Here is a 16,274-nt window from a genome sequence, read left to right as displayed (position 1 = left end):
GGGTGGGGGGGGAAGTATCGATTCCCTAAGTTTCAGGGCCTGAAAACAAGTTTTGGAAAAGTATGAAAGATAACGTGTAACTACTCCCCAAAGCTCGTAATTGGTAGCTGCTGTAGCAAGAGATGTGTGTTGACAGTGTCTCTGAGAAGCGATTCTCACACAGCTGTTTATTCAGATAGCATGGGGCGCGTTCATTTACATAATAAATTTTTTCGGAGCAGCAAGGTTGAGTCAGAGAGAGCAGTGCTCCTCTCAATTGTTGCATTTAAACCAATAAGGATAGGACAAGAGAATAGCTGTGGTTTGCGTTGCAAAAACAAAAAAAGCCCCGAGGCTCCACGGGCAGACCTACAAGGCTGCGCCAACAAATCGAGGGATGAGATGGTGCTGTTTCTTTGTCTGGGCTTCTCAGATGCTATCAGCTGCTGCTGTTTAGAGGAAAAGAGCGCGGGGCTCAAAGCGGTGACTAAACAGAACGGTGGGAGCTGATGGCTGCGAGTTTGGGGCGAGGTAGAAACTCTCCAGTGCCACTTCCGACTCTGAGCCTTCCTGTTGCCGTCCAGTGTGGCGGTTTTCTCGCCGGGGCCAGCGTGTGCGCTCAGTCGCTCGGCAGCCCGAGCCTGCAGCGGCGCCCAGGCGGCGGTCCTCGCGGCCCCGCTTCCCCCCGCGGACGCGCTCCGCTTCCCGAAGCGCCGGGCTCCGCCGAGAGCCCCTAAGAGCCCTCCCGCGTCCTTATCCAGGAGCAAAACTATGTCAGGAATGGAGGTTTGCTAAACCAGAAAATTCGAAGGAGCCCAGGAAACTGGTGGATGCAGCAGATGTAAGCGCTGTAAGTACAAGATGACTGTTTGAAAAACTGTTCTGAATGACAACAGCTGTCCTGTGGGCAAAGCCGAAGATAACAAGAGCGCTTTGAGTTATTGTTTTGATTTGTTTTAAAAGAAAAACATTAGGGCGTGGGGAAGATTATGACACTTTGTACCCAGTGCTTTATGGGCCACTGGGTTCCATCGTAAAAGTATAAGTTTTAACCCCCAAATTAGCTGAGCGATTAGAATCATTAAGAGGTAATTAGAAATTAATTGTTAATGATGACTTTTGTTGTGCTCTATGTAAATAAGTATATTGCATGGCTATATTCTTGTAGGGAGATCACTTCATATCTTTTCTGCACAAACCTCAACTATTACTGTGTGATATTGATTAAAGCGGTATCTGTCTGTATCCATTGCAACACACAGATAACTTTTCCTATACGTTTTAGTGGGATTGGAGAAAAGGAGGAAGGAATTAACATTTTCAAAGGACAACAGATAACAAAAATAAATTGAAACCACTTTTTAAGGAAGGAAATCCTTTCGTTTCAATAAACAAATTTCCCAAACATTATATTAAAGGGCTCATCTTCAAAAGGTGAAATAATAAACATTTGCCAAATTAATATATTTCTCACTTATTGACATTTAACAGGACTTGAATGGACCTTGAAATTAAAAACAAGGTTCTTAAACTTTTGAATTACCACTTAAAATATTTGTCATTCAAAATCAGTATATGAATTGCTAATGACTCATGGGGTTATATTTCTTGGGAGGAGTTTTTGAAACATTTAAGCACAGCTTTTGCACGAATTCAGTAAATTCAGAGCTGTCACTGAATGTAGACAAGTGTTTTTATGTTTCATTTCTTAAAATGACAAGGGATACAAAAAGTCGCTAGTTAAGCACATAGTGTAGTTTTATAGGCTGGGGGTTGTTTTCTTGATGTGTCTCTCCCAGTAGGTTTTATTCTAGGCTTGTGGGTCTCTTCGCCCACCGTTTGGGATTTGAAGACATGCACACACGAGTAGTCATGCTTTTTTGCATTATCAAATATTTGCTATTTGACTTTCTCGCTGCTTGAGTTCTCCTAAGGCCCAAAGTGTTCAGTAAGTGAGCAAACAGCCATGGATTTTCAATCCTGAAAATTCTTCGCGGTGACAGACAGAGCAGCCTAACTGAGCCACTGTTCAGTTTTAGAATGCCAAAGGGAAGTCAACAGCTCTGGGAGTTTGGTAGACATAATAAATGATTTTCTCAAAAGAAAATTTCCTCTTGAATTCGAAAATTTATTTTGTAAGAATACCTTGGGGAAAAAAACACTCTCAGTGAGAATAAAGCCCCTTCCATTTAATCAGCTATCGAAAGTATTACATTCAACATCTTAAATAAATGCTAATTTTGAAAACAATCCATCAAGTCTATAGGTAGAATCGGTGTCCTTCACATACTTGTTTTTGTTTTCCTGGGGACTCTATTTTGTCATTTTCTTTAAACAAGATACTTTAAAAAGTGATACAGTATATTATGTTTAAAATCAGTAAGGGTATTAAAGAATTCATTTTATGGAGTCTGATAAAGAAGGAGGTAAGTGTTAACACTGAAACGACATCTACCTCTTCCTGGAAGTTCATTTTAATTTTAGGTTTAGATTTTTATTACATCATTGACACCATCGTTGGAAATGTTGATTGAGGAACATTTTAGCAAGGATATGTTGTGATTTAAAAGCAGGCTTCTGCCTAAGGCACATTTTCTTTCCTATAAAATACACTCTGATTAGAAAATTGCCATTGTCTTTCAAATTTGGGAGTACTCAGGTTGATCTGTGGTTGGGCAAAACTAGCTCGCCTGCCAACTCTATTTATTTAGATAAGTTCAGTACTTTCACTTTGAAAATTTCTTTTGAGTTTGAAAAAAAAGTTTAAAATTATAGTCATTTTATAAAAATTGCTTCTAGCAAGCAAAAAAGCCAATGGAAAACCCATAATTTAAACAAGTACCTACATTTTATTTGCTCTCTGCTGCTGAGATTTAGAATCCCTTTCCATTTACAGTTTACTTTTCACAGAACATTATTAACTTTTTGGCTTCATACATGATCTTCTGTCAGATGCTTTTGATTTGTAATTTAGCAAAGTATAATAAACAGTGCAAAAGTCATGAATTTTGCTCTGCATCCTGAGCTCTGTGGTAGGGAAAAATGTGATAAAATGTGTACCTTAAGTCTTGTTTGATGATCTCTCAAAGCAAGTTTGCCTTCTGGAAATAATTTCTGGGGTTGAAGAGCATGGTATTAACAGATTTAATGTGGCTATTCAATGGATTGGCGAAGTACTATGTGAGGTTTAACAAAATGAGAGAGACAAATTGAACATCAACAAAAGTTACATCTGTGAAGAATTAGAAATTTAATTAGAAAAAAGGCAAACTTAAAAGACCTCATTAACTAATCAGAAGTCAAAGTTACTAGTTGCGGATCCTTGAATTGAAATTCTAAGAAGTTCTGCTCTCTTTTTTTTTCTCTGTATTTTCACAACTCTGTCAGTACGCTACACTGGGTATTCTCTACAAAGAGTTTTAAAAAGCATTAAAGTGAAATGACTTCATTGTAATCTAAGATGACCATTTATAATGTTATGGGAAATAGTTTTGCACTCCTAGGAGCATTTGAATTAAAAATACCAGATTAGGGGGAGACAAGAAACATACTAGGTTTATGGATGTAAGGCAGAGAATATGAGCTCACTGAATGCCTAACAGCATTTTTCTGAAAACCATGAAATATTTTGTTTTCTCTTTGAATGGAAAGGCGCCTAATTAATTATTTTTGCAGCACATTATGTTTTTAGACCTCGAAAACCTAGAACCTTCCAGAGCTATTGGCAAACGTAAGAGAAAACTAACGCCAATCAGAAATAGGTGTTCTTTTTAGATAAGTCATTACAAGAGTATGTTTTCTTACTGCACTGTAATCTTGTACTACACATAAAAAACTGAAAGCATGTGAAGTGTAGCGTTTTGTAAACTGTAACTAATTTTGCTCACATCTGTGTCTAATTGTTGTCTGCATTCGCATTCTTGAGAGTAGATTTATTTTTCCTGGACCACGATGTGGATTCAGCTGACCAGCCTAAGTGAGGATTAGTTGTTTTAAAGTTATTTTGATTAAAGAGTCATTTTTAAAAACAGTAACACACAACACATGGTTTAACTAATCCTTGAGACACAGAAGAATATATCTGATGTATACTTAATGAAATGAAGATCATGGATATGGGTTCAAAAATTGTAGTGTACGAAGTACAGTAGAGACTGAGTCCAGCCAGCCTAAAAAAAAAAAAGTACCTTGTTGTGAAAATGCATTTTTTTCAGTGAGAAAGCGTGTTAGAATGATTCTCATTTTGAAGTTCATTTTTTTAATTAACAGATTGACTTTGCAATTAAATAGGATAGGTTAAACCTCAAATATAAATATAATCAAACGTTCAAAGTATACAAGGAAACTAAAATTAGGTTTTTAAGATGATACTATCTAGCCAAGGTTAAAATAGGAATGTATTTTAATATGTAACAGAAAGTATGTTTTACATACTCTTTCACATAATTAAGCCAAGAGAGTTCTTAAAATTAAGTTAGTTCTCACCTATAATTTATTCCAGGTGTATAAAAGTGGAAAAAAAGAGGGAAAAAAAGGAAATTTATCCTTGAGGTATATCGCTGCAGTTTCTAAAGGAAAAACATTTAATCTTGTGTGAGAACATTAATTTCAAAAAAATATCAGAAGCCAGTTATCACCAAGTGACCTATCTGTAGGCATTAAAATGAAACTTTTATTGAGTACTCAGGCATCTCTTTAAAATTATTTTTCATCCTGCACATATTTTAGAAAAGTATACCTAGAAATTTCGTGTAACATTATACCAAGATATTTAGGCTTTAACGATGCTTTATTCTTGCCGAAAAGGTAGTACTTTTTAATTTCATAAATCATAATTAAAAAATAACAGGACTCAACAGAAGATGGTTGGCTGGATAACTTCAATGCCATTTGAGATGCTTCAGTTTTTTCATCTTTGTTCTGTAACCCTAATTGATGTCTGTTCCGGTTGAATGAAAATACACATCAAAGATTTGGAATTCTGAGTCATTTTAAACGTTATGCAGAATTCCCTTTACCTCCGAGGCAGGCGTTAGCCTGAGCTTGTGGGCCAGCAGCCCACCCTCACCTGAGCTTATCACCTGCTGACAGTTTTGCTGTCTCTGGACGAAGGGCAGTGACTAGCAAAGCCTGCAAGCGAAGTTAGCTGTTCAGTGAAATGCCGAATACAGATTCATCTGGAGACAAAAGAGACCAGAACTCTGGCCAGCTGAGACACTGAATTGATTATTCAACTATCCATTCTCTCTCCTGGTTTAAAAGGTGGAAAATTAAACCAAAAGCGAACGGCTTTTGCTGTTTCACCAGGCAGTGGTGGATTTCCCTGAATTTAAACATTCACTGAATTTTCAATTTGCTTGGGTACGTGAGCACATTGCTCCACGATGGGACTTTGGGGGAGGAGAACTTGCCTTTGCTATTTCTCGTTGAGTCCGGCACTGCCTGAAAAGTGGCCGAGAAGCCGTTTTGGTGAATGTTCAATAGTAAATATAGGAGAAAACCATCCCGATAAGGATAAGAACTGTCAGGTGTCAAAGGCATGGGCGGGAACTCTATTTCAGCTGGTGATAGCAGAAGATGAAAGATCTTCTGAGGATGCTGGAGGGTTAATGCTTGAACTACTGCTGTGAAACACACTCATTTTGCTAATAGCTATTTTTTTTCCCAAGCACCTTGTCCAAGCTGCCTGAATAAGGCTGCTTTGCATGTTGATTGGGGGAGGGGTAATCCCGTTTGCAGCTGTCATAGGCCAGTGATGAATCACTATCCCGTCATTTGGCTGCCTTCCCCCCCTAACAAGGGGAGGAGGAGGGCAGACCTGGAGGAGGAAACAACAGTGGAGACCTCAACTTAAAGACAATATGCCTTTCACCGCTGCAGTATCCTCCTTTTTCTCTTTTGGTTAAAAGAGAGCATTGTAGCCCTGAGCCACGTGCTTTGTATAATTAAGAACTGACACTGAAGCAGAGTAACAACAGCTTCTAATTTTTTACCCCTGATCACAGGTGCAAACATCTCAAACCAGTTCAGATGTTGCTGTTTCCTCAAGTTGCAGGTAAGGATATCGTTGATATTTGACATTTGGGGAGATTACCTTTCTGTGACCCCCCCTATCTATTTTTGTCTAGTATTTCTTAATTATTTCTATTAATAGCCTTGGTTGGAAATTACTTAACCATTTGTGTGTGTGTGTGTGTGCATGCCTGTAAAAAATTGTTAAATATGTAGAAAGGGAAGAGGATCCTGGGTTTGAAAATGATTAGGGGTTCTAGTTTCTGGGGTTAGGAAAACTGTGAATGTGTCACGAGAATTAGGGGAGAAAAATTGGATTTTAAGCCATTTCCCATTTGAATCCAGAAGACTTGGGGAAGTCAAAACTCACTTTGGAAGTAAAACGGTTCACGTTAAGCCGTTTTAAACACTGACGTTTACAGTCAGTTTAAGTGCAGCCTCTAGATTAAAACGACTGTAGCTTTTATTGGCCTGGCGGGATGAGCAGACAGTCTTAGCTTCATACCTATTAACCCCCCTCCTTTTTCTCTTTCTTTTTTTTTTTTTTTTTAAGAAAAACACAAAGTTTAAAATAAAGTGAATGGGTCTTAGACTTTCAAACACTTGGCTGTCAGAAAACAGAACGGTACCTAGGTGTGTTTTTAGTCACTTTAAACAAATGCTCGCCTCTCTTCATTAGGAAAAGATGCAAATATAAATGAATGGCTCTGAAGTTGTGAACATGAATAGTGGCTTCTGTACCCTGTGGGGCATACGCAACTGCCGAGTGGAAGCACTTTCGGGGGGATTTCGCTGGTTTTGTGTTGTAAAAATGCCCAATTTGAGCAGGGAAGTGGCATTGTTCTTATTTCCCTGAGTGGGTGACAGCTGAGGTATTCTGACTACTCATGTTGCTGGGGACTCACAGTTTGCTGGCCTGCTCCCTCCTCACTTGGGCAGGCTGTATGTAATCCACAAAGCAAACAAGTGAGCGGACATCAGGATGTTTTAATGCTGCATTTGTTTCAAGGGAGACAGGAACAATTAAGCAGTTTACCAGAGTAAACACATGCATCAGGGACAACTTATTCCCTGTCACTGGACTATAGGCTTCAAGTGTGGTATTTGGTTTGGAGACCCATTAAATTACAATTGGGCGGTAAATTATAAGGGAGTACCTAGTGCTAATTTATTAGATGAAAGAGATTCCATAGAAAAGTGATTTTTTTTTTTCAATTTTACACTTTCGTCTTTTAGAAAAATAATGCCTTGGGGTTTTTTTCCCACCTAAAAAGAAAAGCTTGATGATCTGTTTTCTTTGATAATAAAAATAGATGGAATTGTCTCATTAGATCTTGGGACTTGATGAGCTATCGGAGGAGAGAAAAAGAGATTAAAAAAAAAAACTATATGAATGTTTGGCTGAATAGGTAAGGCCAGTGACATCTTGTAATAGTACACGTTACGTTTTCACTTCAGCCATCCTTTCATAACGTAAGACAAACTATTTTGAGTCGAAGAAGATAGATACAATGGGACTTTTGTGCGAATGTGTTTCAAAGAAGGTGTCAAGTCGTTAGCGCATTAAATAGTGGGGTTATGAATTTGGTACATCTGTCAAACGGAAGGCTTCTTGTCTTTAGGTCTATGGAAATGCAGGATCTAACCAGCCCGCATAGCCGTCTGAGTGGTAGTAGTGAATCCCCCAAACTCGATAACTCTCATATAAATAGTAATTCCATGACTCCCAATGGCACCGAAGGTGAGTGTCTGCCTTCTCACTGTTTACTTTGCACCTTGTTTCTTCATCAGTATACACTGTGTTACTAGGTGGTTATGATTTCAGTTGTCAAATCCATGAAACCACTGTTTTATTTCTTGTTTAGGTAATTTGACTTACGAATCAGTATCCACCCTTACTTAGGGACTGCATGTTACCAGGTTATTATGACATTACACAGACTGGTTTTATTTCACACAGATGCATATGTATGCATGACATATTTAAGCTTTGAGTGTGTTTTTTCTTCTTGTTGATCATTCTCCACATCACAGTATCAATCTGCAATAGTTTTGCTCTAGGAGCCATGAAAATTTGGATTATTTCCTTTATTTTACTTTCCCTTTGTTACTAAATATAACCAAATTTGTTTCAAGGCAACATTGGACTGGATTGTCTCTAAATATCAATAAAATAATTTGTGTGCCTAATGTTCTTGTGGCTTTGGCCACTGAAATATAAAGAAGTAAAAAAAATACTTATTGTTTACAAATATACGACCTTACTTGGAAGATAACATGAAATTCATTTACTTTCTTAAAGATTAAGTATATACTTCAAACAGTACTATTACAATGATTTTTGTGTAATTAATACATATGAATATTTATGTAAATTTTATGTAAATAGGAACACCTACTTTAATCCATATATACCTAAGTCTAAACATATAGGTAAAGCTATTTGTGTGTATCGTTAGCTGTCGTGCACGTTTATTTAGGTACTATACATATTTTTAAAACTTCATAGAAGGGTATGTTACATATTGCATTGTATTTATTTCTACTTAGCCTATTGAAAATATTCTTCTTCACAGATGATATTTTTTGCTTATTTATTCCTTACTAAGCCTTAGGACCTTGATGAACTTAGAACATAAGTTTCACTAGAAGTTTGATGAATTATCTACATTAGAGTTCCATCCATAAACAAAACCCTTAACCATCATTTCTCAATCACCATGGTGATCTTTTATCATAGTTCTTAAAAACAACAGCAAAAAAACCCCAAATGCCATAAAATTGTTCGTTTGGTGCAATATTCCAGTATGTGTGAGGGAAGCCTTTTGAACTGATAATGATGTGAAATTTCTGGTAATGGATACAATATAAAATCAGTGTTTCTGATAGGAGATAACTTTTACAGCCTCAGTGATTGTTTTTACATGTAAGTAGTCTGTATTTTCTTTTTGAGTAAATACCTTCATTCTAGGGAAAATGGTCCCTGTCAAAAGTAGAAAACTTTGCTGACCTGGCAAAAAAAAAATCTCTGAAAAGGTTCCTTTTACACGTGAAACTCGTTTCTGCCCATTCGATAGGCAATCAAAAGAAATTTCAGTTATGTATAGGAAAGTCATCCTAGCATTAGGAAGATTTTATAGAGCAGATGAAATAAAACCAGCAGTCCTTTTTTCCTCTCCTTTGGAATTTGGCTTCAGGTGTGAGCATGGCAGCTGCTGCAGTGTGGACTGGACCGGGTGTGTGCACCGACACACAGACCACTGCAGGGCCCTGGACCGGTAGGCCCCATGCCAGTGTCAGCGTGCATGGCGGCCGCTGAGGGCAGCATCCAGGGCACCAGAGGTGGAACCTGTAACAGTCATTCTCATCACGTGAAGTCCAAATAAGACAATCATTTAAAGTAACTTAAAAAAAAAAAGAAGCTCCAAGTATGTTAAATTGTTTTGATTTATAGAATAGACCAATACATATTGGTAGGAGTAATTATGAATTGAGTTAATTTTCTTATATATGAAGAAATGAAATAGGGGTAAGATGTTTTCATTTTGTCATCGTTTTACTGGCAAATCAACTCCTACAAAAGAAGAACCAGGCAATGTTGAAACAGAGTACGTGCTGGAGACTGCCCCCTTGGATGGCTTTGTGTGAGTGATGCGTGGTTTGCTTTTTAAGGACATGTGAAATGATACTATTTCTGAATATTTATATTTCATAGCTTGATGTCATGTTTGTATTCAGTAACATGTACTTGATCAGACTTTTGCGTAACTAAAATAAATCCAAACTAAGAAAATGTCTTAGATAACTGCATAATCTGCTGAACCATCAATTTGGGAAATACTTAGAAATTATTTTCTCTCCTAAAAAAAAAAAAAAAAACTTAGTTATCTTATGGCTTAGAAATGGATTTTCTTTAGACCTATTTCAGACAGGTACCCAGTTACTTACCTCACTCTGTTTTCGGGCATTCTTTACTGGTATACTTTGCAAAGGTTATGGTAGAAAGTGAAGTGAGAAGATACCAGTATAAATTATCCAAAGAATACATGAAATTTTAGTCAGTCGACTGGGGCATCAGTTTTACTTTAGTGTACAGTTTGAAAACATGGACCCAAGCTTTCTTCACCATCTATGCTACATGTCTGTTCAGATGCAAACGATATCAGAAAGTTCTGGGTTATTATTAAGTTTGTGAATCAATTTATCATGCTGCTTACATGTTGCATAAGCATTGTGTCTTTTCTCTCAGTCACCACTAGAGGAGTTCAGCTTAAAAATCAGTGAATTCACAGTGGCTGACAAGCTTTCCTGGAATAGAATCATTATAGATTTTCCTATTCCTTCTTTGAAATCTTATTTATTTTGAAACCAGCAGTATTTACCAATGAATTAGAGGAATGAAAAAAACAAGAAATCCCTTAACTTTTTAAAGAGTGTTTAAAATATCAATCACCTCCCCTAAGTCCATAACAAGTATTTCTAGCTATCCCCGCCATGATGGATATTTAAGTGACTTTATTGCAGCCCAGTTGCAATGAGTCTCCTTAATTAGGTCAACAAAACTTCCATTGAGTTTACATAGTTGTTGGCCCTTCACCCACTTAGATAGGTTGTCTTCTCTCACCAGAGCCATTTTTTATTTCCTGCAACCACTTGTTCCTATCATGAGGCTAAGAAAACATGAACATCTCCTGTATCAAAAACCATAACTTCATCTGAAGAACAAACAAGAAGGGAATGGAGTGGAGAGGCAGAGAATATTAAGTTTCTTCTTAAGTTGGCTGCCAAATTATCATAAGACTCAGTGTTTGTAGGTTCTGTCCTCACAGGCTAGTGCTTATTTTCATGGTTCATCTAAGGGATAAAGACAGAAAGACACTGAGCTGTAGCCTCACATATTGTGCTTTTCTCCTTCCTAGCTGAAATGTTCTTTAGTGAGATTCGTTGTTTGAATGTTTCAGATTTCAAAAGTTTCAACTCTTCGTATTTCTATATTCTATTCCAACCTCTCTGTGAATTGTTATTGTTGCAGTGAACTGTGGGTTTCACCCAGTTTATAAATCTTTGAACTAGAAAACATAAAGAGGCAAAAATACAAAATAGCATAAATGAATGCTTGACTTGCATTAAGAAAAGCACTGTTAGAAGTGATATGTTTCCAGATGAGTTAATAACTATTTTAGATTACTGTTCAACAATTAAAGCTTGACCTGGAGAGACTGATGGAATGGTTATGGAAACATCAGTGGTGGCTTTCCTTTTATAACTGTTTTCTTCTAGTCTTTTCGTCTTCCGGGACAGAACGGAAGAGGAATTTATTAGATTATTAAAGCTTAATTTTTAAGACATAGGCTCTCGGGTGGTGATACTCCTATTAGATAAATATGAGTGTCGGACCTGAGAGGATTTCCAATGTGTAGGTATACGTTCCGGCCTCTCTTTGGTAGAGGCTGCGTGTTGACGTTTGTGTTGTGTCAGTGTGAGACGTAGTTGGGAAACGTTTCTTCAGAAGGACCTAGGGCTCCAGCAGTAAAAGGATTTTTATTTACGTACCTAATTAAGGCCTTGTTTGCAAAGCAGTGATTCTTTCCATCTTTGTTTTTTTCTGCTTGTCTTAAATCCACGGGAGCATAAGATTGGTCAGTTCATATATTGCTAGTGTGAGTGTTTATTTTTGGTTGTCTAGGGGTGAGGAGTGGTGAAGGGCAAAAAGGAGTTGTGAGCAAGCAGAACTCAAAGCTCTCATTCTGAGTTTTCTTGATTGTAAATTTAGAGGCAAACTCAAGAAGAGGCTAAACTTGTCTTAAAGCAGAGGAATTTGTCTTGAAGTGACATAAAACCAGATGCAATTGGAATCTTCACTACAAATAGGGTTTCAGGGATTCTGATGGTAATTCAAGTAGTAATTTTGAATTGGTATATCAGATTTCCCAGATGATAAGAGATGCAATCTTGGATTAGGTGGCTAAATTTTCTGCATTTTAAGACTGATTTAGTTGCGTATTCCATATTTTAGGCTGATAGGTTAATTCAGTTTTACAAATTTCTATTATCAGAAGTTATTTGAAAGTTGCTTTATCCTTTCTACAAAGCTTAGAATGCAAACAAATTGTCAGTATCTTGAATTTGTTTTCCTCACTGTAATTTAAATTTCGTAAAATACAGTTATATCCAACTAGAGTATTTTTAAGAACTCTTACTTACGAAAAATATGTAAACTGGAGTGAATGTGTATAACATTCTGGTTTGAGGCTACATTTTAAAAGCTATATTTATATATTTGCGGTCAAATTTTCTGTTGTCAGTAGAAAAAACGGTAATCTAATTTTATTGTTGTTTACATTCTGCACATGATTTAGTTTCTGGAAGATGAAGGGACATTGTGAGTAAAGGAGTTTCTAAGTGACATTTTTAGAGTCTGTCTGTAGCCACAGAATTGGCCTCTTTCATATTGTTCTTTAGCAAAAGCTGTGAAAGGATGAAAAAAATAATTTGTTAGGATTTAATGTTTGCGTATACAGTGTATGAGAATAATTTTCACATGCTTGTTGGTAGTTAATGAAAATAATAGCTAATTTTTAAGAATAACTTATTAGTCACTAAGCTGACCATTCTCTATGATTCATTTCTTTAGTCTTCAGAAAATCCTTTGAGATCGCCAGCATAGTGGTTGAGACACTAGGTTTGAATCCCAGCTCCTTTTGCTGGCTGTGTGAGCTCAGGCACGTTAACTTCTGGGTGGCTTAGTCTCATCTGTACAGTGGGGATAACAGCAGGTCTCACATCAGGCTTGCCGTGAGGATGATAAGTAAAACTTGTAACACACTAGGAACTTACTAAGTGCTCTGTGAATTTCTAGACCATGTGTAAATAATAGCCCCTTCTAGAGTACCATTATTGTTTCATGTACAATAAAACTGAGTCTCCGAAAGTTAAATGCCAAGTTGAAAGACACATGATTTGTAATTGGTACCACTGGTATCTGACCTGGTATTTGAATCAAGTTCTGTTTGAGTCCAGAGCCTGGGTTTTCAAATCACTGTATCACTCTAGGGAGAGAATACATGATTCCACCATCTGCCAATACCTTTTCTAATACCTTCGTACTAAACGTTGGTACCTCCACCGTCCTCATGACTGGAGAACACTATTCTCTAGCAAACAGCAGAGCTGTAAAAGGACCAATGGCAAAGGCTTTGATGACAAAAGGACTTCATTATAAGGACAACTCCCCAGGGTAGTCGAACTCTGGTTTTTAAGTTCTTTTGTGCATGAGTGTGTGAGATTTCTTCCTTGTGTCGTGTGCATGTAGCATATTGCATCAATAGGTTAACTTCTAGGGGATTGTCTCTTACTAGTTTTCATTTTCAAAGCTTTAGACTTAATTATAATTCCACCAGCCGTCCATCTATGTTAAGCCTCTCTGGGATCAAACGGAGTTGGGAAGTCATCTCTGCTTTTCATTATAATAGTCATTATTATATGCACATTTGGATTGAAGCAGTATTACTGTGAAATTTTAAAAGTGGTTGCAGTTTTGCTACTGCTCAGAGTAAGTCTTTTCGGCCTCAGAAAATATTTTGAAGTGGGTGATGAATTTGGTCACATTTCTCTTGACTTTAAGAACCAGGTTATAGTAACCAAGCAAAACTCAAAGAAGAAGCTTAAATGGCATATGTTGGGGGCTCCATAGGAAGAGCAGTTTCCAAAGCCATAAGTTGGGAACATGCATGCTACATTCTAGGAACAGGAGGAGAGAGAATGACAGGGAGTGGAAGAGGTCAAGTGGGAGGAATAGAGGGTTGGCATGTGTAGGGCTTGCAGGTTGGCAGACATACTCTAGCCAATTACATATCACTAACTGTATCTTTCACAGTAAGAATAGGAACTATAATAGTGCCTGAAACTAGGCTCAGAGTTTCTAGAGGGCCAGGCTTCTTGATAAACTAACGACTCGATGTAGACAGTTTTCGTCTACTCCCAATATCTAATAGTTCAGAGAATTACAGTTCTGGGGCACCTCTCCCCTAGCTGGGCCAGAACTTTCATTGGAACAGAAGTATGTATAACTTCCTAAGGACATCCTATCTCTGGGAGAAACTTTGGTTTCCCCCAGAGGGATGTGCAGACCTTTAGTGAGTGCCAGTATTTAGGCCAATCCTTATCGCTTTGGTCGTGAATTCCCTGATTTAAGTAATTCCCTAATTTCTTTAGGATGCCCAAGGATGTTTTGGGGTGAGCAGTATATAGATAAAAGTGGTGTGTGTGTGTGTGTGTGTGCGTGCACGCGTGTGTGCTTATTCTCACCTTGCTTACTTGGAATAAGGTCCAAGAATAATTCATTCTCTTCTTTTTGCCTCCAAACTTACAATATAATAGAAAGAATATATACATAATTGTAAATTTTCTATTTTTCCCTTTTCACTTTGGGTAGGAAGAAGTCATCTGTCACATAGACATCGTCAAAGACTGCTAAAATATTGCCTTTACTAAAAGAGAACATAAATTTTGAGAAGCTAATCGAGGATTTACATTAAGCTTTAGGACAGCCAAGTAGTTTATAACTAAAAGCTTACTATGATTATGTACAAGATAGTTTGCTGGGTTTGCAGGTTTTTCAGTTCTATTTCATGCCTCCAGTATCCCATTACACTGAAAAAGGTGGGTGAACTCTACCAGACACATTCCAAGGATGTATTTTAAAGTGCTCCCTGTAATATACAACAGAGACATTTTTTCTTTCATAAGATTAACCTAAATCAAAATCTAAAATATTTCCTTGTTTTATCACTGCATCTATTACTGATAAGGGGAATTTTGTGTGGGGAGAATACTGTTTTAGCAAAATAAGGGCTATGAACTGTATAGACTAAGTTCTTACTATCTATTTAAGGATGTCTTTTATTCCCTCCACCTACCTTATTTTATCCTAAGCTTTTCTGAACCTCATTTTAAAGAGTTTAAGTGATTATTCTATGCTTCCACAGCATATTATCTGTGTTGGAAAAGAGATTCAAAGGCATGTCAGGCTCATTTTAAAGCCTGCATCCTTTACACTCAAAAAAAAAAAAAAAAAAAAGGACTTCCTAATAGCCTAAAAACTTAGCACTTACTGAAATACTTAACCTGCCTTAAGAAGTTTTTATGTTACTTTATCTAAGATTATTACCCGTTGAAGGAACTACAGCTTCCATTTATATGTGTATTTCACCTAGTAGAGGCTCAAGGGTCCCTAAGGCAGGGATAAGGCCGTTCACTGTCGTGTTCTTAGCAAAGGGCAGAAGGCTTGGCCCTGAAAACAGTCAACAAATATTTGTTATTGCATATTACTAGGTAAATAATGCAGGTGAATGATTCCAAGAGAAGGCTCACTGATTTTATTTACAAAGCATTAACAGATTCAATAAGTAGCTAAAGCCCATTTTGCAAATTTTTGAAAATGATCATTGTACAGACCAATTCCTACAGTAGCCATAGGCCGTCCATCCAGAGAACATCCGCAGTCAGCATGGCTGCTGAGTTTGAATTTGCTCCACAGGAACTAACTTGCATTTGATATGTACTAATTAACTGTTTTATAAATGGAAACTTCCACTCGGACTCAGTATTATTCAGCAATGATGAATTACCTTTCACATAGTCCAAGAAACAGCTGAATGATAAAAAGATCAAGCAGTTAGCACACTTAGGTTTAGTATCCTTACATAGATGGTAAGGAGTCATGATTGGAGGTCAACATTTTTAAGGTGGGGAAAAATTGCAGGAGCAAGGATGTATATGCACCACAGTGAAAAGAATATACATATCATGTAAGGATATATATCGTGCTGTATATCCACTATTGCCTTGTTAATTCAAGAAATAGTTATTGATTGTGTCTAGAAATTTACCAATTACCAGTCTTGCCAGGGAGAAGTTCATGGTCTACTGTGATTGGCAGACCAATAATCAGATGACCACCATACTTGATGCTCAGGGCTGTATTCTCCAGAGGAGGAGGGATGCTTAATCATGACTGAGGTGATCTAGGGATGGTTTCTGCACACTGGTAATACTTAAACTGAATCTTGAAGGAGAGGTAGAAAACCACTGGATGCCAAGCCAGAAAGGCAGAAAGGGAGGCCATGGATTATTCAGGTGTAGCAAAGCCATCCCTAATCCCGGGGGCTGTGTGTGGGGGGTAGGGGGGCGCGGGCAGGGGGTTGTTGAGAGACATGGCAGACAGATGACGAATGGCCTTATGTACCAGGTTCAGGAGTTTGGATTCAATCCTGAAGGAACTG

At 37.6% G+C, this 16,274-nt stretch overlaps 1 protein-coding gene across 7 annotated transcripts in view; it reads left to right on the top strand.

Moving 5' to 3' along the window:
- The window catches only part of EYA1 (EYA transcriptional coactivator and phosphatase 1), a 330,392-nt gene that overhangs the window by 170,206 nt on the left and 143,912 nt on the right, over positions 1-16,274 (top strand). For 3 of the 7 annotated variants that reach the window (XM_032609854.1, XM_032609850.1, XM_032609848.1), the window contains exons 1-3: positions 408-829; positions 5,985-6,034; positions 7,614-7,732. Coding sequence is in view for 6 of the 7 variants with exons in the window: in XM_032609850.1 (XP_032465741.1) it covers positions 7,618-7,732 (115 nt within the window). In the remaining variant the exon portion in view is untranslated. Of the gene's footprint in view, positions 1-407; positions 830-5,984; positions 6,035-7,613; positions 7,733-16,274 lie in introns of those variants that run through there. The other 4 variants (XM_032609853.1, XM_032609847.1, XM_032609851.1 and 1 more) reach the window with 2 other exon arrangements.

Source organism: Phocoena sinus, chromosome 17, assembly GCF_008692025.1.
Source record: "Phocoena sinus isolate mPhoSin1 chromosome 17, mPhoSin1.pri, whole genome shotgun sequence".
Taxonomy (NCBI): domain Eukaryota; kingdom Metazoa; phylum Chordata; class Mammalia; order Artiodactyla; family Phocoenidae; genus Phocoena; species Phocoena sinus.
The sequence above is the reverse complement of the archived record's forward strand: the minus strand, read 5'-3'. Positions and strand labels throughout refer to the sequence as shown.